Source organism: Stegostoma tigrinum, chromosome 12 (genome assembly GCF_030684315.1).
Source record: "Stegostoma tigrinum isolate sSteTig4 chromosome 12, sSteTig4.hap1, whole genome shotgun sequence".
In the NCBI taxonomy this organism is placed as follows: domain Eukaryota; kingdom Metazoa; phylum Chordata; class Chondrichthyes; order Orectolobiformes; family Stegostomatidae; genus Stegostoma; species Stegostoma tigrinum.
In genome coordinates, this window is record NC_081365.1 from 27,338,003 (window position 1) to 27,364,435 (window position 26,433).

The 26,433-nt window shown below is 40.3% G+C and overlaps 1 protein-coding gene across 1 annotated transcript in view; it reads right to left on the reverse strand.

Annotated features, from left to right (window-relative positions):
- The window catches only part of ros1 (c-ros oncogene 1, receptor tyrosine kinase), a 209,736-nt gene that overhangs the window by 150,528 nt on the left and 32,775 nt on the right, over positions 1-26,433 (reverse strand). Inside the window, exons 4-14 of the mRNA XM_048540717.2 lie at positions 25,079-25,105; positions 20,922-20,982; positions 18,392-18,540; positions 17,614-17,752; positions 15,025-15,232; positions 14,619-14,695; positions 10,155-10,274; positions 5,991-6,166; positions 5,635-5,726; positions 3,717-4,231; positions 1,798-2,001 (exon numbers count right to left, since the gene is read on the reverse strand). Coding sequence (XP_048396674.2) covers positions 1,798-2,001; positions 3,717-4,231; positions 5,635-5,726; positions 5,991-6,166; positions 10,155-10,274; positions 14,619-14,695; positions 15,025-15,232; positions 17,614-17,752; positions 18,392-18,540; positions 20,922-20,982; positions 25,079-25,105 — 1,768 coding nt within the window. The remainder of the gene's footprint in view (positions 1-1,797; positions 2,002-3,716; positions 4,232-5,634; positions 5,727-5,990; positions 6,167-10,154; positions 10,275-14,618; positions 14,696-15,024; positions 15,233-17,613; positions 17,753-18,391; positions 18,541-20,921; positions 20,983-25,078; positions 25,106-26,433) is intronic.

A 26,433-nucleotide genomic window follows, 5' to 3' on the forward strand; every position in this document is an offset into this window, starting at 1 on the left:
ACATTTTTCCATCCCCACCTTTGTCTGCCTTCCCGAGAGACCATTCTCTCCGGGACTCCCTTGTTCGCTCCACACTGCCCTCCAACCCCACCACACCCGACACCTTCCCCTGCAACCACAGGAAGTGCTACACTTGCCCCCACACCTCCTCCCTCACCCCCATCCCAGGCCCCAAGATTACTTTCCATATTAAACAGAGGTTCACCTGCACATCTGCCAATGTGGTATACTGCATCCACTGTACCCGGTGTGGCTTCCTCTACATTGGGGAAACCAAGCGGAGGCTTGGGGACCACCTTGCAGAACACCTCTGCTCGGTTCACAATAAACAACTGCACCTCCCAGTCACGAACCATTTCAACTCCAGCTCCCATTCCTCAGACGACATGTCCATCGAGGGCCTCCTGCAGTGCCACAATGATGCCACCCGAAGGTTGCAGGAACAGCAACTCATATTCCGCTTGGGAACCCTGCAGCCCAATGATATCAATGTGGACTTCACCAGCTTCAAAATCTCCCCCTCCCCCACTGCATACCAAAACCAGCCCAGCTTGTCCCCGCCTCCCTAACCTGTTCTTCCTCTCACCTATCCCCTCCTCCCACCTCAAGCTGCACCTCCATTTCCCACCTACTAACCTCATCCCGCCTCCTTGACTTGTCCATCCTCCCCGGACTGACCTCTCTCCTCTCCACCTATCTTCTCCTCTATCCATCTTTGGTCCGCCTCCCCCCGTCTCCTTATTTATTTCAGAACCCTCTCCCCATCCCCCTCTCTGAAGAAGGGTCTAGGCCCAAAACATCATCTTTTGTGATCCTGAGATGCTGCTTGGCCTGCTGTGTTCATCCAGCTTCACACTTTGTTATCTAGGATCTGAAGACAGGTTGGAGACAAATGTCAGTGATATCGTACACAAGCTATGGAGTTAAAGTTCCCTGGCAGTTCTCTCAGTGAGTCAGAAAATGAAAAGCCGAGTACTTATCACTTGATTAAACTGAATCAGCATGAGAACTGATTCGCCAAAAAGGCTGTGTATGCTGCATTAACAGAAACCAGAACAATGTCGATTCAGGTATCAGATCCAATTTACACTTTACAAGCTTAAACATTTCAGCCTTTTGCTGAAGTTAAGTAGCAGTTTGGCTGATGTGCAAACGAAAGCCTTAAAACACAAAATCAGCATCTTGCAGATATGTTTCTAGTCCAAAGTCAAGTAACATACTTAACTATGAACAGGAGAAGGGTTAAAAAAAATTACTCCAACAGAAAATAACTATGGCCCACTCTTTCTCCTGTGGTTTCTACTATAATAGCCCACTAAATATGACACAATGGTTCAGTGGTCAACATTGCTGCCTCATAGCACCAGGGTCCCAGGTTTGATTCCAGCCTTGTCTGTGTGGAGCTTGCACATTCTACCTGTGTCTGCGTGGATTGTTGTCAAGTATTCTGGTTTCCTCACACAGTTCAAAGACATGCAGGTTAGGTGTATTGGCCATGTTAAATTGCCCAATGATGTGCAGGCTGAGAGTGGATTACTCTGGAAACGTGGGGTGATAGGGTAGGGGGCTGTGTCTGGGTGGGATGCTCTTTGGATGGTCTGTGCAAACTTAATGGGTTGAATGTCCTCTTTCTGCATTGCAGGCATTTTATGATTCTAAATGCATTATTTGGCCAAACTCCTTTTTAATCTTTCTATTTGCACAACATGGCTCATGACTAATATCTTTTATCACTTGAATAAAAATGCTAAAAAAGTCACTGGCATACATTTAGAAGTCTATAAATATTATTTCTACCTTCTTTGAGTGTTGTTCCTTGAAATATTGAAGACCAGGGGCCTTTGCCACCTGGAGAAGATGCACGTATCTTGAAAGTATAGAGTGTAGAACTGCTCAAGTCATACAAGGTGATATTTGTTGAACCAATTCCTTCTTTATAGTTGCTTATGTTACCATTTACAATTATCAGGTCATAGGACCACTGCTGCCATGCATTAGGTCCTTGAAGAGAAACACAACATGGAGAACAAATAAAACTCAAAAATCGAGAGAAGGATTCAAATATTTTCACATTGATATAACTGTCAACGCAATCACATTTCTCTCACGTGTCTGAAACACTCGCTGCACACAGATCACAAAATAGAAATATTTTACACATTCATTGGCAGTTTGATTTGAGCCAAAAATTTTTTCCACATTGTGATGCTGGATAAGAAGCTTGCCAGCTTTGGAGATAATCTGATGCTTGAACATAGCATTCCTTCCTTGGCAATTGGCAAAACATGGGGTAGAAGAAAGAAATAAAGCTCAGAATTTAGTAGTTGTGGAGGCTCAGTATTTAATCCAAAATGGTGGCAAGCCTTAGGCACCAGAATTGCTGCCCCAATTTCTAACAGGTCTTATTTTTGTGAGTAAAGGCAAAGGATTAGGATGGGATTTACACATGGAGGAAATACATCCAGCAGACTCATTTGAACTTAGTGTAGAGTTCAAAAAAGGTCTCATTTTCACTGCAGCATTGTCAATTTCCCAGAGTCTGAGATTTACAGCTAAAGAATAATTTTTTATATAAAAGACAGAAAAGGTCAATGGAACTGTCAAGCTGTCAAGTTATTTAAATCTCCTGCTGTGTTTCTGAACTGAAAAGAAAATCATAGTTTGCAGTTTCAGTAACTGCTTGGTTTTCATTGCCCTAAAACGTTATCGTTACTGTATTATTATTGCTGCTTGACTACTTTCAAGATCTATCTTGAGCCTACCAAGATCAATGGATTTGAGCAACAACTCCAAAGACTTAAAGGAGTAGCTTTCTTGGATGTGGGGACATGAAAATACTTAAATGTATTAAATGGACATTTATCTATGAAAGCATTTATATGGTGAAATCTGAAAGAGATGCTTAGAACTTAATTTTACATCATGTCAGCATGGTTCATGGTGGGCTTTGGGCAACTTGGTACGGAAGTTCTAAGAGCAAAGGATTGCGATTGGAAGGGCATGAATTGGCATAAAGCTAGCATACATGCTACAGGGGGCCACTGGGACATGGGGGAATCAGTTGTTGACACAAGTTGGCCCATAAGGGACCATGGGGCTGAATGGCATTGAGGGTAAGAACTGGCTATCATGGCAGAGCATGAGTTGGCATAGATGATATGGGTGAGGTGGAGCTGAGGGATGAGAACTAGAGTGCCTAAATTTCAGTTATATGACTGAGACAATGACCCAACATACAAACTGGCCCAGCTGAGCACTCAGCAGCCCTTGGATTCCTCCATACTGTTTAGGGAGGGCGAGTCCTCTGGAATACACTTAAACCCCTTGAACCATGATCCTTAGCTTTTCCTCCAGCAGTTCTCTCAAATTGGCCATAGCCTCTCCACCTACAACTCCTGATCCTTTCAGCTTCCTTGCAAAATTAATATATGCGTTCTATTCTAATCTGGCAGAGTATTTGTGCCATACCAGCTCCAATTTCAGTTCTTATTGAATAAATTTCATACACTCATCATTAAACTGCAAGTGTTTTAAAGAATTAATCAGCAATTACTTTATCAATGCCCCCTCCACTCCAAATACATCTTCCCCTTTATGCAACCATCTTCGCTGAGAAACAAGGTAACTATCTCATGGCTGGCATCTTTTCAAACAAAAACTGCATTATTTTCACCTAAGAAATAACTACATGACCAGACACCAAAACAAAAACATACCAAGCCCATTCCCAGTTTGAGGCTTTCTCCAGGTTAAAGCTGCTGAATTGGATCCAAAGACAACTTGCAAGTGGGTGGGCTCGTGAAGAGGTACTGGCAAAGGCTGAGTAGAAAAGTCCCACAAAAACAAGTTGTCAAAGTTTCCATCGTTCACGTTGCATGACTCCGCACTCACCTCGGTAGGGTACAACTGCTTATCGTATTCTTCTGCAATATAGACCTGCTTTCCATTCGTTAAAACCCATAATGTACAAGAATAGACTACATGTTGAATACTGGCTGTATCAAATGGCAGTAGACTGTTCATGCCCATTTCTGTCCCATCCAAAAATATATGATGGACCGTACCTCCTCTGCCACTAATGTAAATAAGTTTTCTAAAATATGGGTTCAAACTGAAAGTGAGATGTGATGTATTTGCTACTATAGTTTCCATGCTTTTGTTCTCAGCTTCCAACTGCATTCCCGGTAAAGCCATGCGGTATAGGCTATCCATGAAACCAATAAACAAATATCTATGAAATAAGAATAGGACAATAATATTAAAAAGTGTACAAAGCCATTCCACGAAGTCCAAGATGAAATTTGTTTAATGCAGAAAGTACAAATGCCACAAACATTATGGTACATTTTATGCAGCAATACTATGCATGGATTTTCAGAGCATTCATAATTCTGGCTGATCCTTAAGAATAAAGTGACTCAGAAGTTGGAATTTTATCATTTTCCTTTTTAAAATCCCTTTTCTCCTTTAAAAGAAGGCACCTTAGGAACTAAGGTTGAATTTTTCAAATTCCATACTTGCCTGCTTCAGTGCTACGCCAACAACACTCGAGTCCCAACACCAGCCAAGACCAAACACTGTATTTGAATCAGGACCCCACCTCCCAAACGAAATATCTACACCCTTTAAATGCCAGTGTATAGAGGCATTACTGAATACCATTTACAAGATGCAGTGCAGGAAATATACCAAGCCTCCCTTGACAGCACTTATCAAACCAGTGACCTCTTAATGCTTAGAAGGGCAAGAGCTGAGATATGTGAGAATACCATCATCTGGAAATTCTGCTCCAAGCCACACACCATCCTGAGTGAACATTGTTTTGCGATCCCTTCACCATCACTGAGACAACATCTTGGAACTCCCTTCTAAAAAGCACTAAGTGTATCTTCACCATTTGAACTCCAAAATTTCAAAACTATTGCCTCCTCGAAGGGCAGTAGCCTTCAGGAAAGAACAACAACTGCTGGCCAAACCAGTGACCCTCAGGGCATTTATTCCATAAAAATATTTTTAAAAAAGGGGGCAGGTGAAGAACGGTCATGGTGACTTCATGTTTTTTTTTAAAATTGCTTTTGGAATTGAACAAGGAGAAATGATATGCACCACTTGACAAAACAAAAAAAAATAGATAAAAATAATCTTAACCAAATAGGGGAAAAAATCTGACCAATACACAGGTGTTCAGTTCTTCGCTGTTTGCTTATGTTAAGTTCATTTGTTATTGATGCTCACTGTATTTGACAAGTTAAAATTTCTGTGAATTCAGAAGAGACGACAAAAACGTAGAAGTTGCTGAAAGCAAGTAGCTATAATACCAAAGAAGATAATTTAGGAAAATAAAAACTCTTATACATACAGTTCCTGCAGACTGAAACTGGTGTTCCATCTTTACATAGCTCCATGATACAGAATGTTCAATACATTCATCAGTAATATAAGTGGTGATTTTGCCCAGCCTACAGACAGCAAGTTTAAAATCCTACTGGAAGCATAATACTCTCAAGGATAAAGAAAGGACCTGAAGCTCTAGCAATACAAAAACTCCAGACTTAGATTGCTGAATTCATTCGAAACCGGTGAAATTAGCTGACAAAACTGTGATCACATGTTTTCATTGGTAATGTGACTCACCCACTGAATGGATCTGCTACTATTTTAACTGGAGAAGCAGCTAATGAAATGACAACTTCGGTGGAGCAGTTTCTCATATCACATCGTAATACCTAGAAACAAAGACTGATGAATTTTTCATCATACAACATACACAATAGAATTGCAAAAGCTACAAAATAACTTCAAGATTCCAATGACTACCCAATGTAAAACAAATTATATGCATCTTTATGGGAAAGTATCAAAATTCTTGCAAACATCATCATAGCAGCAACTTGGAAGATCCATACAGAAAACAGGCACGTTAACCCACCTTAGAAAGTGTCATCTTATTCAGGAAGCATCATAAACAAAGACACATCAAGGTTATTTACCTGTTTGTCCGCAACAAAATAAAGCTTGCTGTAGAGCCAGTCTGCAGAGAGATCACTGATAAATTTGTCACTCCGATAAATCAGACGAGAATGGTTAGACCTGCCAACTGCTAGTGCCCAAATGTGCGGCCCCTCAGAAATATACAACTCTTTCTTATGTACGTCGCCAGAAATTCCTAGTACATTTGAACATGTGAATGGGAAGGACAAAAATAAAGAATGTTTAGTTATTTGGCCTTGAAACTGCTTCATCAGTTAATCAAATCACCGCTGAACTACACCTCAAATCCATTTAGCTATCTTTAATCCATATCTCACAATGCCCTCAAACCTATCAATCAACCCTAGTCTTGAAAGTTTCAACTGTCCAAAAGTTAAAATTCATACAACACCAGGTTTATTTGAAATCACAAGCTTTCAGAGTGCAGCCCCTTCATCAAGTGCAGTGAGAGAAGACAGCTTTTATAGGTAGAGAGAGGAGGGGCAGAGATCGATCAAAGAATCACACAACCGGTGTGAGTGGAGTGAATGAACCTGAAATGGCTGGCTGATTGCCTCCTGTAGAAATCTTTAATCATTCATACGTACCTACATTCTAGAAATCACAGAAGCAGGATATGAAGAACTCTGTTAGAAAGGAGACAATATCCTACAACTCATCCTCAAACATGTCTTCACACAGAACAGCCATGGGGGTCAAATTTGTACCCCATTATGCCAACATTTTCATGCACACGTTTGAGCAAGACTTCTTTGCTGCGCGGGAACCTCTGACCTGGGACACTGTATACCAGATACATTGACAATATTTTCTCCTTTGGACTCACCAAAACAACAAACTATTAACCACATAGCAATATCAACAAGTTTCATCCCACTATCAGACTTACCATGGACTACTCTTCTGAACCAATCTCATTCTTTGACACATGCATCTCCATCAAGGATGGACATCTCAGTACCTCGCTCTACCACAAGCCCACAGATAACCTCACAATACTACACTTCTCCAGCTTCCACCTTAAACATATTGAAAGAACCATCCCCCTATGGACAAGCCCTGTGCATACACAGAATCTGCCCAGATGAGGAGGAATGTGAAGGACACCTGAAGGTTTTGAAGGACACTCTCATAAGTACAGGATATGATGCTCAACTCATGGATTGCCCACTCCAACGTGCCACAGCAAAAAGCCACAATGACATCCTCAGAAGACAGACACCGGATGACACCAATAGCGTACCCTTCATTATCCAATACTTCCCCGGGGCGGAGAAACTATGCCATGTCTTTCACAGCCTTCAACACGTCACCAATGATGTTGAGCATCATGCCAAGATCTTCCCTACACTTCCACTTTTCATGTTCACACAACTGCCAAACTTTAAGCAGACCATTTTCCCAGCAAATTACCCAGCCTTCAGGACAACATCAACCACAATACCACACAACCCTGCCATGTCAACCTCTGCAAAATAAGCCAGATCACTGACAAGGATACTACCATCACACATTTGAATACCACCCACCATATACACTGCAGATACTCATGTAACTATCTCATATGTTGCAGGCAAGGCTTATTGGCCAGACCATGCAGATGCTATAATAATGGATGAATGCACACAAACACTCTCTCTCTCTCTCTCTCTCTCTCTCTCACACACACACACACACACAAACAGGGTGAATCATTTCATCCAAAGATGTTTGTTTATCTGCAGATCCATTCAATTTTGTTCAAGAAACGCACAAATTGTGTTATTTTATAATTCCTGCTTCGGAACAAAACCAGCCTGATTCCTGCTTAAAATTCAGACAGGTTCTAGACAAAGCCTCATACCTACAATTCAGTGTGTGACCAGAGATGTCACCTTTTGTATATTCCTATCGCTTCACCTGTTAGAAGTTTGGAAAGTTAGGCGGACACTGATGAAAGTTTAATAATCTCAGGGCAGTGACTTGAAACAGAATCTAGAATTTGCATCTTAAATCAGTTGAAACTTGCATCTCCTTTCTAACAGAGTTCTTCATATCCTGCTCCTGCAATTTCTAAAATGCAGCCAATTATTTCAGGTTTGTTCACTCCACTTGCACCAGTTGTATGATTCTCTGATCTCTCTACCTATAAACTCTGTGTCTATGTGCTCTCCTCTCACTTCACCCGACTAAGGGGCAGTGCTCTGAAAGCTTGTGTTTTCAAATAAATCTGTTGGACTATGACCTGGCGTTGCGTGAATTTTGTCTTTGTCCAACTTTGTTCACCACTGGCACCTCCATATCATGTCCAAAAGTTGCTAGGCTTTTGGAATCTGCAGCCCCAGATTTTCATAATCATTTCGCCCCCACACAAAAGCCTCTTGACCAAAATCCCAAAAGGCTGAACTTAAATTTAAGATTGGAAGATGTTGTTCTAGAATCCCAGACTAGATGAAAAACGTGCCCTACATTTGGCTGTCTGTCTTCGTTCATATCCTTGTTTGAGAGGATTGGTCCATGCTTATAGATAAGCTACTGTGGGGTGGCTGACTGGGAAATTGTTTAGCATTTTTACCACCTATCATGATGTACATTAAAGGGATTTATAGGGTGATATCTAACCTGCTTGACCACATTGCAAGGCCATGGCCAAAAAGTCCTGGTGTGCAGCTTGAACACAGCATTTACAGCCTAAAGGAAGGGACATTATCACAATGCCACAAGACCTCATCCATCTATCCACTCTGTTGAATCTTTTATGATTTTAACCACCTTGATTAGATCACTGCTCACTCTAAACACAAAGGAATATTTTTCAGTTGGTTTGACAGGGTCTGAAAAGTAGCACCACGAGATTGTACTACTAACGTGAATGCAATAAGTTATAAAATCTAAACTTATACCAAGGAGATAAATATCATGCCTCATGCTTAGCTAAGATGTACTTTATTTACAATTTCTCAAACGATTAAATAAAATTAGTTCAAATATCACCAAATTCTGCAGTTTCCGCACTATAAGAAAATCTACTGAATCCATTATAACTCATGATAACATGAGTGTGATGTGTGCAATTTTCCTGTTCAAATGTATTAGCTAATCTGTTCTGTTTCTCAAGTTAGTGGGTGTTTATAACAAGATGCAAATTATTTCCATTACATTGGTCACTCACCACCATTAAACACTCCAGAGCAAAGTATTTTTTTAAACCTGTACCAATAATGTGCTTTCATCAAAACCTCAGAAGGCAACCTATTGACATCGATGCACCAAAAGAAGCAAAAATGTTCTAACCTAGACATCCCTTGTTTATACTCACACAAAAGTATCAAATTGATAAAAATGCAGTCATTACATTAATATTGCATATAGGTTTCACAGAAACAAAGACAGAAGAAGGTTAATCAATCCACTGTAGCTGGGGTTAGTTAGCTCATTTGGCTTGGATGACTGGTTTGCAGCACAGAAGGTTGCCAACAGTGTGGGTTCAATTCTAGGACCAGCTAAGATAGCCAGGCAGGACTCTCACTTTAAACTTCTCCTCTCATTTGAGGCCTTGTGACCCTTAGGTTAAGCCACCACCAGTCAGCTCTGGTGAGAACAGCCCTATGGTCTAGCGGGACTCTTGGTGATTTTCCCTTTTGTTACCTCTTTTAATGAAGTTAGCAATTAGTCTAACATCCCTAAATCCCTACTCATTTTTTCTTTCTCAAATATATATCTAATTTCACTGTTGAATCTACTTCCAATACTCTTAGGCAATGTGTTCCAGTTCACAACAACTAACCGCATCAACAAATTTAATCTCATCTTTGTTACATGTTGCTAAATTATCTAAAAAATTATTTTTACTTTATTAATACTGCAAACAAAAAAGACAACAGTATAAAGTCAAGACAGACAGCAGGAGTTGCAGATGCGGCAGTCAGAGAAATGATTGTGTGGAGCTGGAGGAACACAGCAGACCAGGCAGCATCAGAGAAGTAGGAAAGTTGACACAACTTTTCAGTTCCCCGATGCTGCCTGGCCTGCTGTTCTCCTCCAGCTCCAGACTGTGTTATTAACAGTATATAGTCATGATTTTTTTGTAGCTAGACAGCTTACACTCACTGACGGCAAGTGACTTAGCCAAGGAAATTGAACAGCTTGTTTGTATCTACAAGGAAAGGAAGAATTTACTGTACCAGTGATGCTGTTACCAATCCAATCTGTTCTGGTACAAAATATCTCTTCCAAATCTCCAGCTTTACTTTCATATACGGTATTTTGTTTCGACAGCCAAAGTACCAGACTTTCAGATAGTTCTGCAACATTAAGTTACTTGATTTTAGTTATTTTTAGGCAGAACAGTATTATAATTACGCTCTTCGTTCATTTCAACATACAGCGTAACAAAATTTTCATTATTTCAATCCCCACGTAGATTGCAGTTCCTTACATAGTCCCCTTTGTCCAACAGTTCTAAGTTCTGAGTCACAAATTTCTCCTGCAATTGCTATCAGTAATGATTCACAACATTACAGATGATATACATGTGATGAATTGAGCATGGATCTTCTTCCTTTAATCCCCCTGAAATGCACATGTTTTAGTGATTCATAACTAGACTGGCAACTGGTCAAACACATCTCCAGAAATTAAGCTCTCAAGATACCAAGTCATTTCAATTTTGGCTCCTATGTATAAAATACAACTGAAGTTTTTGCTTCTAGATGCAAATAATGAAGATTAGTGTGATTTTTCCAGTCAATATAGCTACCATCTGACACAGATAGAGAATTATCTCAGGGGAAGGAAACAGTGAGCGGAGATAAGGGATTCTTTTTCAGTTTAGTGACCCATGATCAATGGAATTCAACAGGGATCAGTGCTGGATCCACAACCGTTAAAAAATATATTAATTACTTGGGGGAAGGAAATGAATGTACTGTAGCTAACTTCCAGATGACACTAAACACATGGAAAGGTTAGAGGGAATCAATTTACAGAGACAGATTAATAGGTTAATTAAGTGGGGGGGGGGGGGGGGTTGGTAAATGGAGTATAATGTGGAAAATGTAAATTTACCTATTTTGGAAGGGTGACCAAAAGAATGGAAGATTATTTAAATGCAGAAAGACAGGAGAAATCTGCAACACAAAAAGGTTCTTGGAGGTGACTGCGAATGAAACACAAAGCTGGCACATAGGTGCAGCAGGTAATCAGGAAGGCTAATGGAATGTTGGCCCTGACTTCAAGGGGTTGGAATACAACAGTAGTGAACTCTTATTTCAACTGTACAAAGTACTGGTGAGTCCACATCCGCAGCACTGTGAGCAGCTTGGTCCTATTATTTAAGGAAAGATATTATTTTATTGGAGGCAGTTCAGAGAAGGTATAGTAGGATAATCCCTGGTTATGGAAGGGTTGTCTTACTAGCAGTCTAGATGAATGAGAGGTAATCTCATCAAAAAATATTACATTTTTGAGAGGCTTGACAAGGTAAATGCTGAGAAGACGCTTCCCCTCTTGGAAGAGTCGAGGACCACAGAACATAACGTCAGGATAAAGGAGCTCCAGTTTAAGACTGAGATGAGGAGGAATTTCTTCTCTCAGTAGATTGAGTATGTAGAACTCCTTGCCACAGAGAGCTGTGGGGACAGAGTTATTGTGGACATTTAAGGCCGAGATAGATTCAGAAGCAGAATCAAGGGTTACGGGGAAAGGGGTGGAAGGTGGACATGAGGAGTATCGGTTAGTCATGATTGAATTGAATGACTGAGCAGGCTCAAGAGGCCAAATGGCCTACTTCTGTTCCTATTTCTTGGTAAGACAATAAGAAGTGATGGAGCAATGCAGTACCAGAGTTATGACGTGCGGCTAAAGGCAACAGAATGAAGAGAGTTTTGTACTCCAGGACACTTACATTGAAGGTGCCTGGAAATAATAATGGTCGATATCATGTTTAGGAAATGCTGGCAACACGCAAAATGGAGTGGTATGCCTGCAGAAAGTTGCCAGTGCTGTCCTACATTTATTGGATGGAAGGGCTATATATGTTGGCAAGTTGGCTAGCACGCATGTTACCCATCTACAGTCAACCCAATTCAACATATCAAACTTAAAGCTCTTCCATTGCAATTACAGGGAATAAATGAGGTGTAAACAGATCAACTGGACCAACTAGATCGTACAATTGCTTACACTACAAACAAAATAATACAGAAAGAGAGAAGGCAAAATCGGATGTAATGGTGTTACAGTTAAATAAAGGTAATTACAGGGGCATTAGAGAGGAATTGACAAAAATCAACTGGAAGCAGAGCCTAGCAGGGAAGACAGTAAAGCAACAATGGCAGGAGTTTCTGGGTGTAACTGAGGACACAGTACAGAGGTTCATCCCAAAGAAAAGAAAGATTATCCGAGGTGGGATTAGACAGCCATGGCTGACAAAGGAAGTCAGGAACTATGATCAAAGAAAAAAAGAGACAGCCTATAAAGTGGCCAAGAGCCCTGGGGAATCAGAAGATTGGGAAGGCTACAAAAATAAACAGACGATAACTAAGAGAGCAATAAGGAAGGACAGGATCAAGTATGAAGGTAGGCTAGCTAGTAATATTAAAAATGATAGTAAAAGCTTCTTTCAATACATAAGAAACAAACGAGAGGCAAAAGTAGATATTGGGCCGCTCCAAATTGATGTTGGAAGGCTAGTGATGGGAGATAAGGAAATAGCTGAAGAGCTTAATAAGTACTTTGCGTCAGTCTTCACAGTGGAAAACATGAGTAGTATGCCAACAGTTAGGGAGGGTCAGGGGGCAGAGTTGAGTATGATAGGCACTACAAAAGACAAGGTGTTAGTAAAGCTAAAAAAAGTCTAAAAATTGATAAACCTCCTGGCCCCCGATGGGCTACATCCTAGAGCGTTATGAGGGAGGTGGCTGAGGAAATAGCAGAGGCTTTGGTCGTGATCTTTCAAAAGTCACTGGAGTCTGGGAAAGTCCCAGATGATTGGAAAATTGCTGTTGTAACCCCCTTGTTTAAAAAGGATCAAGGCAAAAGATGGAAAATTATAGGCCGATTAGCCTAACCTCGGTAGTTGGTAAAATTCTAGAAACCACTCTCAAGGATGAGATTTCTAAATCCCTGGAAATGCAGAGTCAGATTAGAACAAGTCAGCGTGGATTTAGTAAGGGGAGGTCAGGCCTGACAAACCTGTTAGAATTCTTTGAAAAGGTAACGAGTATGTTAGACCAGGGAAACCCAGTAGATGTTATCTATCTAGATTTGCAAAAGGCCTTTGATATGGTGCCTCACGGGAGGCTGCTGATCAAGGTGAGGGCCCATGGTGTTCGAGGTGAGCTACTGGCTTGGATTGAGGATTGGCTCTCTGACAGAAGGCAGAGAGTTGGGATAAAAGACTCTTTTTCGGAATGGCAACCGGTGACGAGTGGATCCCACACGGTTCAGTGTTGGGGCCGCAGCTGTTCATCTTATATATTAACGATCTGGATGAAGGGACTGGGGGCATTCTGGTGAAGTTTGCCGATGATACAAGGATAGGTGGACAGGCAGGTAGTACTGAGGCAGTGGGGAAGCTGCAGAAAGATTTAGACAGTTTAGGAGAGTGGTCCAGGAAATGGCTGATGAAATTCAATGTGAGTGAATGTGAGGTTTTGCACTTTGGAAAAAAAGAATACAGGCATGGACTATTTTCTAAATGGTGAGAAAATTAGTAAAGCAGAAGTACAAAGGGATCTGGGAGTGATGGTCCAGGATTCTCTAAAGATAAACGTGCAGGTAGAGTCCGTGATTAAGAAAGCGAATGCAATGTTGTCGTTTATCTCAAGAGGGTTGGAATATAAAAGCAGTAATGTGCTTCTGAGGCTTTATAAAGCTCTAGCTAGGCCCCATTTAGAATACTGTGTCCAATTTTGGGCCCCACACCTCAGGAAGGACATACTAGCGCTGGAGCGTGTCCAGTGGAGATTCACATGGATGATCCCTGTAATGGTAGGTTTAACATATGATGAACGGCTAAGGATCCTGGGATTGTACTCATTAGAGTTTAGAAGGTTGAGGAGAGATCAAATAGAAACTTACAAGATCATGTATGGCTTAGAAGGGGTGGAGGCTAGGAAGTTGTTTCCGTTAGGCAGGGAGAATAGGACCTGTGGGCACAACCTTAAAATTAGAGAGGGTAAATTTAAAACAGAAATGAGACGACATTTCTTCAGCCAGAGAGTGGTGGGCTTGTGGAATTCATTGCCACGGAGTGCAGTGGAGGCCGGGACGTTGGATGCCTTCAAGGCAGACATCGATAAATTCTTGATCTCACAAGGAATCAAGGGCTATGGGGAGAGTGCAGGGAAGGAGAGTTGAAATGTCCATCAGCCAAGATTTAAATGGTGGAGTGGACTTGATTGGCCAAATGGCCTTACTTCCACTCCTATGTCTTATGGTCTTATCAATGCCCATCAAGTATGGAAGGCAGAGCATAAACTAGCATTGGAACAGAAATCTCATTTGTTGGACCATGATGGGGAAAGGATTTTGATGAAGAATAAAAAGACATATGTTACTAATACATACTGTAAATAAACATAAAAGTACAATTATAACACAAAAAGGCACCATCATTTTCAGTAAACATTTAATAAAGTAATTACCTGGTTGAGGCAATGTGTTCACATTCATACTGGCTAGAGGCCCAATTCCTTCAGTATTCCTTGCAGCTATGGACAGCCTATTTTGTCACACAAAAATCTCTAGTTAGCCAAAACATACGGTTGACGCACCAAAGGAGAAAATTATTTAAATATAACTTTCTCTTTGCAATGTGTAGTTCCCTGTGGAATATGCTGTTTCTATATTTCCAATTTCATAGAAGACAATGAAAGCAAATTTCTGCAAACTAGACATTTTCATCCTTTTGTATTTTTTATTTTGTATTTTAGTGGAAAACCACCCCAAAAAGTTACATTACCAAAGATAAGACTTGTTCTGAAAATCCTATGTCATATTTGTTACAGACATACACACACACACACACACATATATTTATTCATTAAATACCTGTACTTGGTGCCTGGCTTAGTAGGATAAATAGAAAAACATAGTTGTTCCTTAGTTGCATCCCTGAGGAAATGTTCAGTACCACTCTGGAGCTCAATGTGGTAACCAATTAATGGCCCATTAAGAAACATGGGTGGTTTCCATTCAACAACCACTGAGGTGGGACTGGGACTTTCAATCTTAATGATTATAGGTGCTGATGATGGAACTGAAAGAAAAACATGACATACAGAATTTTTGAAAAAATATTCTGTGTCATTGGATAATTTGAAATTAAAAATGTAGAGAAATGCCTGCCTTGGATTGCTTAAAACTGTAAATAATTTCCCACAGCCCACAACTGCCTTTCAAGTTGCAATAAAAATGAAATCACATTTTCTTGAGTTAAATAGAACTGAGTACATCTTGGTAAGAGGTAAAGGTAATGTCATCATTGTCTCACTTTCTCAGCGACAGATGACCATTGATGGTTTAACTGGAGTGTCACCAGGCCTCCGACAAGGGGAGAGTTTGAGAACAAGAATACTTTACGGTGACCTCAGCCAGTACAGGAACTAAATCCATACTGTTGGTACCTACCTGCATTGCAAACCAGCCAACTAAGATAACTGGCCCCATCAGAGATCTGGTGACCCTCAGATTAAATCACAACCAGTCATTTCCCTCTAATGAGACGGCAGCCCTGAGGTCTGGTGGAACTATGAGGACACTAACTTTGCAGCTGCTCCTCAGGTATCAGAAATGAAATGACTTTGTTTACAATTCAGCTTAGCTTTATCTTCATGTCACCACCACTCCATAAACGTTTATAAGCAGTATTCTTGACTACTTTTTCATAGTTACCTCCACAGAGCCATTACGAAGTTCCTTCTCCCCAATATTATCAACTTCTGATTTAGGATACACTATGATTATTTCAGCAATGGATGTGACATACAAATTCTTGAACTCACTGATGCAGTATTATCAATTCATACTCAATCTCGAAATAGCGCACTGACATTAAAGCTCAGCAAGAAAGGATGCAGATACCATCGTGTGGGCAATAGGAGCTGTGCTAAGCCACGTAGCTCCTACTCAAACCTAACTGGCCATTTAAAAAAGATGATGATTGATGTTCTACCCTGTTAAGAGTTTTAAATGCTAAGGAAATTAAGGTTATCAACCCATACACTCATCAACAACTGAGTAAAAACAGCTCTCCAGGATGGAGAATTCCATAGATTTACAGCCCACTTGGTGAAGACATTTCTCCTCATCTCAGAATTCAAAGATTGACCACTTCTTTCAAAACTATGATGCTCAAATTCTAGATTCACCAGTTCAGGAATTACATTTCTTCGCTTCTACCACTAGTGGCTTTGACAGAAGAAAAGTCTTATTAGCTCCATCTAAAGTAGGAGACCCTTCTTTTTTAAAAATGGGCTCCCATGATCTAAAGTCTTGCAGAAGTAAATGTAACAGCTCAGCATTCACCCTTTTGAGTCCCATCAGGAATTTATACATTTCAAATCAGTCATCTTTCATTTGTCTAAATTCCAAAGGGTATTGGCTCAATGTACTCAGACTCCTCATAAGGTAACCCCTTCATCCAGGGATCAATCTGTTGAATCTTCCCTGAACTGCTTCTCACTAAATTATATCCTGAACTAAGGAGACAAAAATCTGTTCTCACATGTAATCCTCTAAAACTGAAATATAACTTCTCTACACTTGTATTCTATTCAACTTGCAGTAATAACAAACCTGCCATTCCTTGTTGAGAATGACTGTTAGCTTTCTCTTTAGGTTACTGTTAGTTTCAGTTTGGGGCAGCACAGTGGCTTAGTGGTTAGTACTGCTACCCCACAAGGCCAGGAGTCTGACTTCAATTCCAGCCTTGGGTGACTGTCAGTGTGGTGTTTGTATGTTCTTCCAGAGTCTGTGTAGGTTTCCTACAGTTGATCCAGTTTCATCCCACAGTCTGGGGATGTGCAGTTTAGGCAGGCTAATGATCATAAGAACACCATACAGAGTTACGGGGATGGAGTGGGGTGCCTGGGCGGGCTGCGCTTTGGAGGGTTGGTGCAGATTTGATGAACTAAAAGGGCCTCTTGCTACACTGTAGAGATTCTATGACTCTACTTATGTGCAAGGACTCCAAAGCTGTTTGAAAGCAACAGTTTCTAGTCTCTCATAACTAAAACAAGTTCTGATTTTAAGGCATTTTCCTGTGAATAACATCACACTTCACTGTACTGTACTCTATTCCATTTGCAATGACCTTGCCCTTGTTCTTGAAGAAAATCTAAGAGAGGAAAATTTTGACTAAAATGAGAGAAACCATGTACAGGCAAACTATATCAGTCCAAGCACGAGTCTAAATTTAGATGTCTTTAAATCTAGTACAAAGATAAACTAAGATATAGGATTGCTCACCTAATGTAATATATGTATCGTCTGCTGAAAAAAAATCCACGGCTTATCATGGTTCTGAACAGTGCTCTAGGCATTTTACAAAAACACATACTTTGAAAGTGTTGCATTTTTAAAAACTGTGCAAAGATACATCTTACTTCGATCAATATATTCTTCTTTAAAACAACTTACCGCCATTTGGTTTGGTTCTGTAAGAGCGACTTTCAGATGAGTATTTATACAGTCTGTCTGTTACTATCCACATCACTCGAAAGACATACTCTGTATATGGATGCAATTTTGTGATGTTGTAGATTGCATCTTCAATAACCTGTGCAAATAGTGGGTCATATAGACAACAGATCAATTGCTTTACAAAGTTTCCAAGGATGGCACTTGTTCAACTGCATTTTCTTTACTGTTATTTCAATCCAATTTTACTTTTGAATACATCTGTCTTTCAAAGTACAAAGTGCAACTGAACTAACTAAAAACATGCAGTCATGAAGGTTTAAAGAAAATAACTTCTGAAGCCTCAAATGAACAAACTATAAATAAAGTACTTCCAATCTTTCTATGCAGTAAAAATCAAATAGCAATCACTTGCAAGCATCTATCCATAGTTTAATTGAATGGGAAAGTTCTATATATATATGAATCAACTTAAAATATTTGTTGCAGAGGGATATAAGACAGACAACTAAAGTTCTGTGTCCTAAAAGATGTTTATTGCAAACTGAAACTTCTGTATTCAATTGCAAATCTGGAAATTGTCATCAAAATTCAAAACAGACATTTTGTATTTCAACTATTCAGTCAACATGAATTTTCTTCAACCAACAATGTTAAATAGCTTTTGAGGGTTGTGGATACTGAAAAAAAAATCTATATTTATATTTTGGATTTTACTGCAAACTCTTAAAAGATTCAGAAGTATTGGAATTGTTGTAGCCCATTACAAAATACATACTTCAGTGTAAATCCATTGCCCAGCTAGTTCTCTGTACCTCCACTGAAGAATATATCTTACTGCTGATGAGTTTGCTCGTTCCCATTTTACAAGAATTGATGTGCTATGTATTGCACTTGCCACAGGAGGATGGGGATCATTCAGTGACTCTAAAGAGGTAGAGAAAAATGCAATATTCGTGAGTAACAAAAACAAAAACTCATTGACCACTTCTACAAATCTGAAAAACAGCGAATGAAAACTTGATACCTCTTAACACTGATCACAGCATTTTACTGCAAAACAACATTTTCATTATGATAATAAAATGTGAGGCTGGATGAACACAGCGGGCCAAGCAGCATCTCAGGAGCACAAAAGCTGACGTTTCGGGCCTGGACCCTTAGGGTCCAGGCCCGAAACGTCAGCTTTTGTGCTCCTGAGATGCTGCTTGGCCCGCTGTGTTCATCCAGCCTCACATTTTATTATCTTGGATTCTCCAGCATCTGCAGTTCTCATTGTCTCTAACATTTTCATTATGGTTTCTTTATCAATTAAACCTGAAGCAATCCTAATGAGGACTCCCTTTCTCCTTTAAATCTAATAGATATAAAAAGTTTACTAGTTGTGATCCAATTGTCATTGGGTAAATTCATCCGATCCTCTAATTTATTTCCGTACAGTATCTTCAACAATGTGGTGAATCAATTGATCATTACGAATGTATATAGTTGGATTTTTCTTTTTCAATCCTTTTACTAATCCATGCAGAAAAAAAATTTAGAAATATGCTGCCAAAATTTAACTAACTGAACATCAATAATGAGGGCTTATCAATGTTACATTAACCATAAGTGCCTTTAAAAGGAGAGGCAAGTAGAAATAGGAAGACGACAGGAAAAGTAGTGGCAAAGGTGTTGCTGTCAGTAACTGTCCTATAGACTCAGCGGCTGAACGCACCAAACGCCATGCAACAAGGCTATGAAGATCAAGTAGGGTTTGGACTGAGATGGCCGACATGAACTGAAAAATGGCTGACAGATCAAATGGCCTCAGTGTTCCTCCCACTGGAAAGGAAAGAAATCAGTCAAAACTGCAACTCATTTTGTGACAACAAACAAAAGATTGTGTTTCTATAAGATGGCTGAAAAGCCTCACAGCATCAGGGACCCGGGCTCAATTCCACCTTCAGGCACCTGTCTGTGAGGAGTTTTCACACTCTCCCTGTACCTGCATGGGTTTCCATCAGGTGCTCTGGTTTCCTCCCATGGTCTAAAGATGTGCAGGCTTGGTAAAATGGCCATGCTAAATTACCTGTAGTGTTCGGGGATGTGTAGACTGGTTACAGGGAAAGAGTAGGGGGATGAGTGTGGGTGGGATGCTCTGAGGTTCGGTGGGGACTTGTGGGGCCAAAGGGCCTGTTTCCATACTATAGTGATTTAATGATTCTATGAAGGATTAAATTCCTCTGTGAAGATGCCATATTTGCATAAGGTTCATTAGCTGGAAATTGGGAAAGGAACAATTCTTTTAAGCCAACATTTTATTTGTCTCGGATAAACAAATTCACCTTGAAAATGGACATAAAGACAAATCATGAGAAAGTGTATTTAAGCCAAAAGTGAAAAATGTAATGGGAATTTATTTTCAACTGGTTACTTTTAATTAACAACATGGTAAATTCTACTACAGTCTGTCGCAAGAATTCAGCCCCAAAGCTGTTTGTTCACAAATATTCAGTAAATCTTTCTCCACTCTATTTATGTTATGAGATCAGTGCCAAGGCAAATTTATTAAGCCTTTCAAATTTTGTCAGTACAAAAAGAAACCATAACTGCCATTTTTTTTAAATTCTCCACCAGAAGTCCACTAATGTTGATTAAAAAGCTTAATTGGATGTTGCATTGATGGTACTTTGTTGTTTTGGAGGCTTCGCTCTTAAATTTTAATACTCATAATTAAATCCACAGGTCTTTTGGCTGCAGTACTTACTTTTCACTTTTGTTTTTGAGATTATTGCATTTATGGGCTTTAACACTTCCTTTAATTTCAATGTTGTTTTCTATGTTTTTATTCTATTTCTCGTTTGTTGCCATCTGCAGTATTAGTCATTACAAACAATTCAGAATGATAGTGTCTTACTAGATCTACCTTTTATCAATGTGCTGTAGCAGTGAAAAAGCAGAATCGGAGAAAGAATGAGAAGTCTCATTGCACCCAAATGGGACAGCCACAGATATAGCCAAGTAGTGGGTTGTATCAAAACAGTAAAATCAAAACACATGCTGCCGCTGGCACCAACTTCCCTCACTGTGCTAAAGTATAAAACTTTTAACCCGACTCCAATTACCCTTTGAAGAAGAAAGAACCTACAATAGCGAAGCAGTGAAAGTACGCTGGAAACATTTACGCAAATGCTCATTCGGAAAAAGACACACCTCCATGAAAAATACTTGCCTGAAGAAAATACATGTTACATAAAAGTCCTTTGAATGACTCATTTAAGAATAGCTCACAGTTCAGAGCTCAAACTTTAAATATTGCTCCTTACCTGTTATGTGGAACACATAAGATTCCTTAGCCCTTTTACAGCTAAACTGACAGATCTGTACCTGTATTAAAAAAAGCAATGATCCTGTGAACACAGTGATGTAAACAATAAAGCTCATGTCAATTCTGTAAAAATGGATTAAACTGAGAACTTATACAGTCCTTTGCATGACCTCAGGACATCCAAAAGTAGTTTATAACATCTGTTATATTTTAAAAGTGCAGCTAATGTTGCATGAGATCACAGCAGCAATTTTACGTGGAATATGTCCCACAACCAGCAATGTGGTAAATAATTAGGCAGTGTAGATATAACTTTAATCACAATGGGGCTGAATTATCCCAGGCCTTGAATGGCAGAGACAACGGCCAGACATTTGGGATAATGTGGAAAGGTAAGGAGAACGGAGTTATTGGCATTGAGCAAAAAAAGTCCAATTCTTCAACCATGTTTTGAACAGCGAGAAGAGAATTGTGCAAATTAGTGGCGAGTAGAGGGGGATGGTCATGTGGATAGGGAAAGTGGGGAATTCAATCATGTGGATCGGAGACAGCATATTGAAATGCTGAGGGGACACTAAATGCGAAGGGGACTCTTTTCACCATACAAGGATGGGAGTTGGGACTGACTCGACGACAGTTACGATGGGAGGTGAGGGGATTGGGGGCCTCAGACAGCAACAACTACTCTGGCTTCAAAAAGAAAACATGCAGCAGCATGGTTGGCATGGCTAAGCTGTTAGGCATGCTCAGGAGTTAATGTTGGGAGATGAAGGCTTAAATGGAAGGGTTAGGTGGGAACACGTAGGATATCACTACTGACAGGATATGCAAGGAACACCGGAGGTATGGAGGAGCCCCTTCCTTACCACTGTTATAACTATATTGCCTTTCATCTTTACACAACTCATAGATATGCAGTGGAAATGGAAAAATGGTGTAACCACACCCAGAATAAATTTAAGTGGTAAGAGCAGGAGTAGGCCATTCAGTCCCTCAAGTCTGCCTGCCATTCCACAAGATGAGGCTATACTCCTCTCAAGTATGAGCTCCTCACAGCCCTAAGTTCCGATTTTTTTTTCAAAAACCTAGTTATCAGTTCTTTAAGTGCTTTCAAAGATGTAAGCTCCACTACTCTCAGAATAGAGAATTCCAGACTACTAATGGAGAAGAAATTCCCTCGCAATACAGATTTAAATTAGTGTCTTCTTATTCTGTAACTATGTTCCCTCGTTCAAAACACCTCCCACAGATGGAAGCTTCTTCTCCACATATACCCTGTCAACACCCCCATCTCCTCGGAATCTTACATTTCAATAATATCACCACTCATTCTTCTAAACTCTAATGATAAAGGCCTAACAAAATGAACCATTCTTGATAGGCAAACCTTTTTATTCCAGGAAGCAGCCTAGTGAATCTCTTTGGAACTGTCTCCAAAGTCAGTATAGCATTTCTTAAATATGGAGACAAAAACTGTACTTCCATGTGTAGCTTCACCAATACCTCGTACAGTTGTATCAAGACTTTCTTAATTTTAAGCTCCAATTCCCTAGCAATGAAGGCCAAAACTCCATTTACCTTAACTATTTGCTAAAGCACAATAACATTTTGATCCTTCTGCACTGCATCTTTTGGGGTTTGTGTATCACCTTGTACTCTCCCACATTAAGCTCCATCTGCCAAGTTTTACCTGCTCAATCACTTTATTTACATCACCTTCTAGATTCCTCACACCCTCGTTGCAGCATGCACTCCCAGTTATTTCTGTATCTTCAGTAAATTTTGATACATTACACCCCACCTCTCACTGAAGTCATTAAGATAGAGAGTAAGTAATTAAGGCGCTAGGACTGATCCTTGTTGCACGCTACTAATTATGTCTTACTAATTTGAAAAAGATCCATTAATCCTGACTCCCTGTCTTGTGATTGTGAAGAAATTACCAATCCACACCAATATATAACCTGTGATACCATGAGCTCCTATCAGGACTATGCACACCACCTTCTGCAGTTTCTTACGGCCCTGGGCACAGCAGTTGCCATAGCAGGCATTATGAACCTGGACAGTTTGCTCTCTACAGATGCAGCATTGAAAGCATTCTGTCTTGGTAAATAAAGGCCGAGTACAGCAACTGCTCTGCCTAGGACCGTAAGAAACTACAGATGGCGGTGTGCACAGCCCAGACCATTACGGAAGCCAACCTTCCATCCATGGACTCTACTTACACAGCTCACTGCTGTGGAAAGGCGGCCAACATCAAAGACCCATCGCACCCCGGTAAATGACCTCCTACAACTTCTTCCATCAGGCAAAAGATACAGAAGCCTGAACACACGCACACACACACACACACACACACACACGTTCAGGAACAGCTTCTTTCTGGCCATTATTAGACTAACGAATGGGCTTTGGCCTCAAATAACGTCACCTGCAATGTAACCTGTATGCCTCTAAGTCTTTTTGAACTGTACATCCTTTACTTGCCATGGTTCCGCTTGTAAACAAAGCTTTTCACTGTACTTTGGCACACAGGACAATAACATCAAATCAACACCTTTTACTGGTGCTGCATCGAGGCTATTATTTAGTAACGTGTGACAGATCACACCCTTTACTGATGAGATCAGTACTACAGCCCTGGCAATAGACTTGGCCAACATAGCTAGCTTTCTTCAGATGCTGGATATACAATGAACATGTCATGTTGACAGCACCACATCATAACAGTTACCATCATTAACGGAAAGGATTTCCATTCCAGTACACAAATCATCTGTGATCATCAGTACCACATTTTAGTTCCCAGCGTAGCTGGCACAGATTGCTGTTGTGATGTCAACTTCCTGGAGAACTTTTTTGCTTCAGTTTCATTACAAGGGTGGGACAAGGGCTACCCTTTGCAACCAATGGCTCCATTATGCAACCCCTTGACTGAGGCAGAACGTAGATACAATGCCGCCCATCCTGCCACTGGTGTCATTGTGGAAGAGATGGTAGAACCCCTAAAGATAAGCTTCTGATGCTCCTTTGGTCTGGAGCGACCCTGCAGTACATTTCAGACAGTCTGTCACATTAACCTCATATACTGTGTTTTGAGCAACTGAGCAGATGAACTCTGAAGGACTGAGAAAATGATAGCGGTCTTCCATGAAGGGGGACGAGGATCTTCACCAGGAATAACAGCATCCTCTGCAGGATAAAACCATGCACTGTTGGTCACAAGCCAGACAGAGCTTAACTGACATGGCATTCCGTCAGAGCAGAGTTTTAAATTCAATCGTGGGCTGCTGCAGTCCAGCTGAGATACTGGCATTGTGTGTAATTTAAATTAGAGCCAAAAATCTCCTTATTTAAACATGTTGCCATGGGCACGAGCAAAAATTAAACTGATGAGACGAGAAGTCTCAGCTTTGATTATTGGCAGGTCTCACAATTAAAGTTTTGGGTCCATGACTCTTTCTCAGAACTGGGGAACGTTCTGACGCAGGGTCAGTGGATCTGAAACATTAACTCTACTTTCTCTCCACAGACGCTGCCAGGTTGCTGAGTTTCTCCTGCCATTTCTGTTCCTGTTTCAGATTTCCAGCATCCACAGTTTTTTTTAAAAAAGGTTTGGCCTTTTGCTGGTTTTAATCACAAAAAAAACTGGGGCAGGCCAGACACAAACTGGGAGAACGAAAATTGGAAATTCAACAGGATTATATCATTATTAAGTCATTTTCCTGTTAAAAAATATGCAGATGTGAACATTTAAGGAAGGCACCGAGATCAACTATGATGGCTATAGGCAATATGCCTCCTGGGTGAGATCCTTGTGTGGAAAATTAGACATAAAGTCAACGTACAAACAACTACCAGAGTCCAAAATTACGTGGAGTGAGAGTTTTGTGTCCTTAGGGTTCTGAGACACAATGGCAATTGATGAATTTTTATATCATGAAAGCTCTGGAGGAATCTTCCAAGCAGCAAATAATAAGAACAATATTGGGTTTCATTTAGCACTCCTTCACTGTAAAGTTAAATAGCTACAAATCAAAACTGTCAAGGAGACAGAATAAAATGCACTTATTAGGCTCAAATTCCTCTCTCATTGGCAGTAATGCAGGTTACAAGGTGGATTGTACAATTTAAATTTTTGATATTGCTTACCTCACATGTCTGATTGAATGATGAATCCTGTAAAAGGAGGAAAGGAATTTATACTTCCATATCAGAGAGCTACTGACAGCCTCCAAGAATCACCAAAACAAAACGTGCAACTGAATTTCAGAGATGGCCTGTGCTAACTTGTTACTTAAAGCACATTGAAAACATGAGCAAAAAGTCCTGAATTTCCATTCCATCTAACTGAAAACTAATGGGAACAATTATCAGTCAGGGGAATATTTAATGTCTTTTCCCTCAAAAAAATTGTAATTGCTATTTAGTTTAAAAAGAAATACACCCTTCAAGTGAGAATACTTGCAAATTATTGGCTTTAGAATAGCATGTTTGACCTTGTGCAAACCAGCTTCTTTAAAAACAAATAAACTTAACAAATAGAAATTAATCAATAAACACATTAAGGATAAATGCATATTTTTCCGAGTCAGCCAATGTTCAGCGAAAACATGGATTAAAAAAGACAAAAGCTGGTCGCCAAGGACACTGCAAGGACAGATCTCTGTTCATTGAAACAGACATAACAAAAGATGATATTGCCAGTTGAATGTTGTTATCAATATGCATGTCTCATCTTTTGATATGAACGTTCAGAAGCTTCACTGGAGACATCCTGGATAAGAAATGGTCACAGACCACGAAGAACTTCTCACCGACTTCTATCAAACTATCGTGGCACTGGGCAGTAAATGTTTTGGCTTTTCAAATATTAAATATATTAATTCATTAATTTGAAATAATTTGATCCAAACTAAGTTAATTAATAAACCTGCAATTAAACAAGTTAGCCTCAGTAATAATGTTTATGAAAAGAACTTTACAGAAGGAAACCTGCCGTCCTTGACTGATCTGACATTCCCTCCCTCACCTCAAAAGGGACAGAGTTTGGATAGTTCAGAAACAGCATGGGTAAGGCTGCTTCCCGCACACCCCATCAGCTTAAACCCTCACAGCTCAGCAGGTATTTTGCCTAAAGTCAGGAGAAACTGATGACAAACACTTCCCTGACGCATCTCACAGCTGGTCGAGGAAGAAACGTCCAAAGCCGATGGTACTCAGAGGACTGCCAGAGGCTGGCACTTGCTCAGCCCTAAGCTGATAAGATCCTCCAGTGCAGGCTTCTTCCTTGGATAGGAGGGTGGCTGCAATGGAGAGCCAGGTCCAGCAATCTCCGAGTCTGCTGAGTATGTACACAGACCTGCGCTCTGACAGCCTCTCCACTGATGCTCAGCATCAACAGCAAAATGACAGTGGTAAACAGGGGAGCTCAGTGTGGGTACCCCTTCCTCATGAGGAGACAAGGCAGTGCCAGAAATAATGGGAACTGCAGATGGAGATTCCAA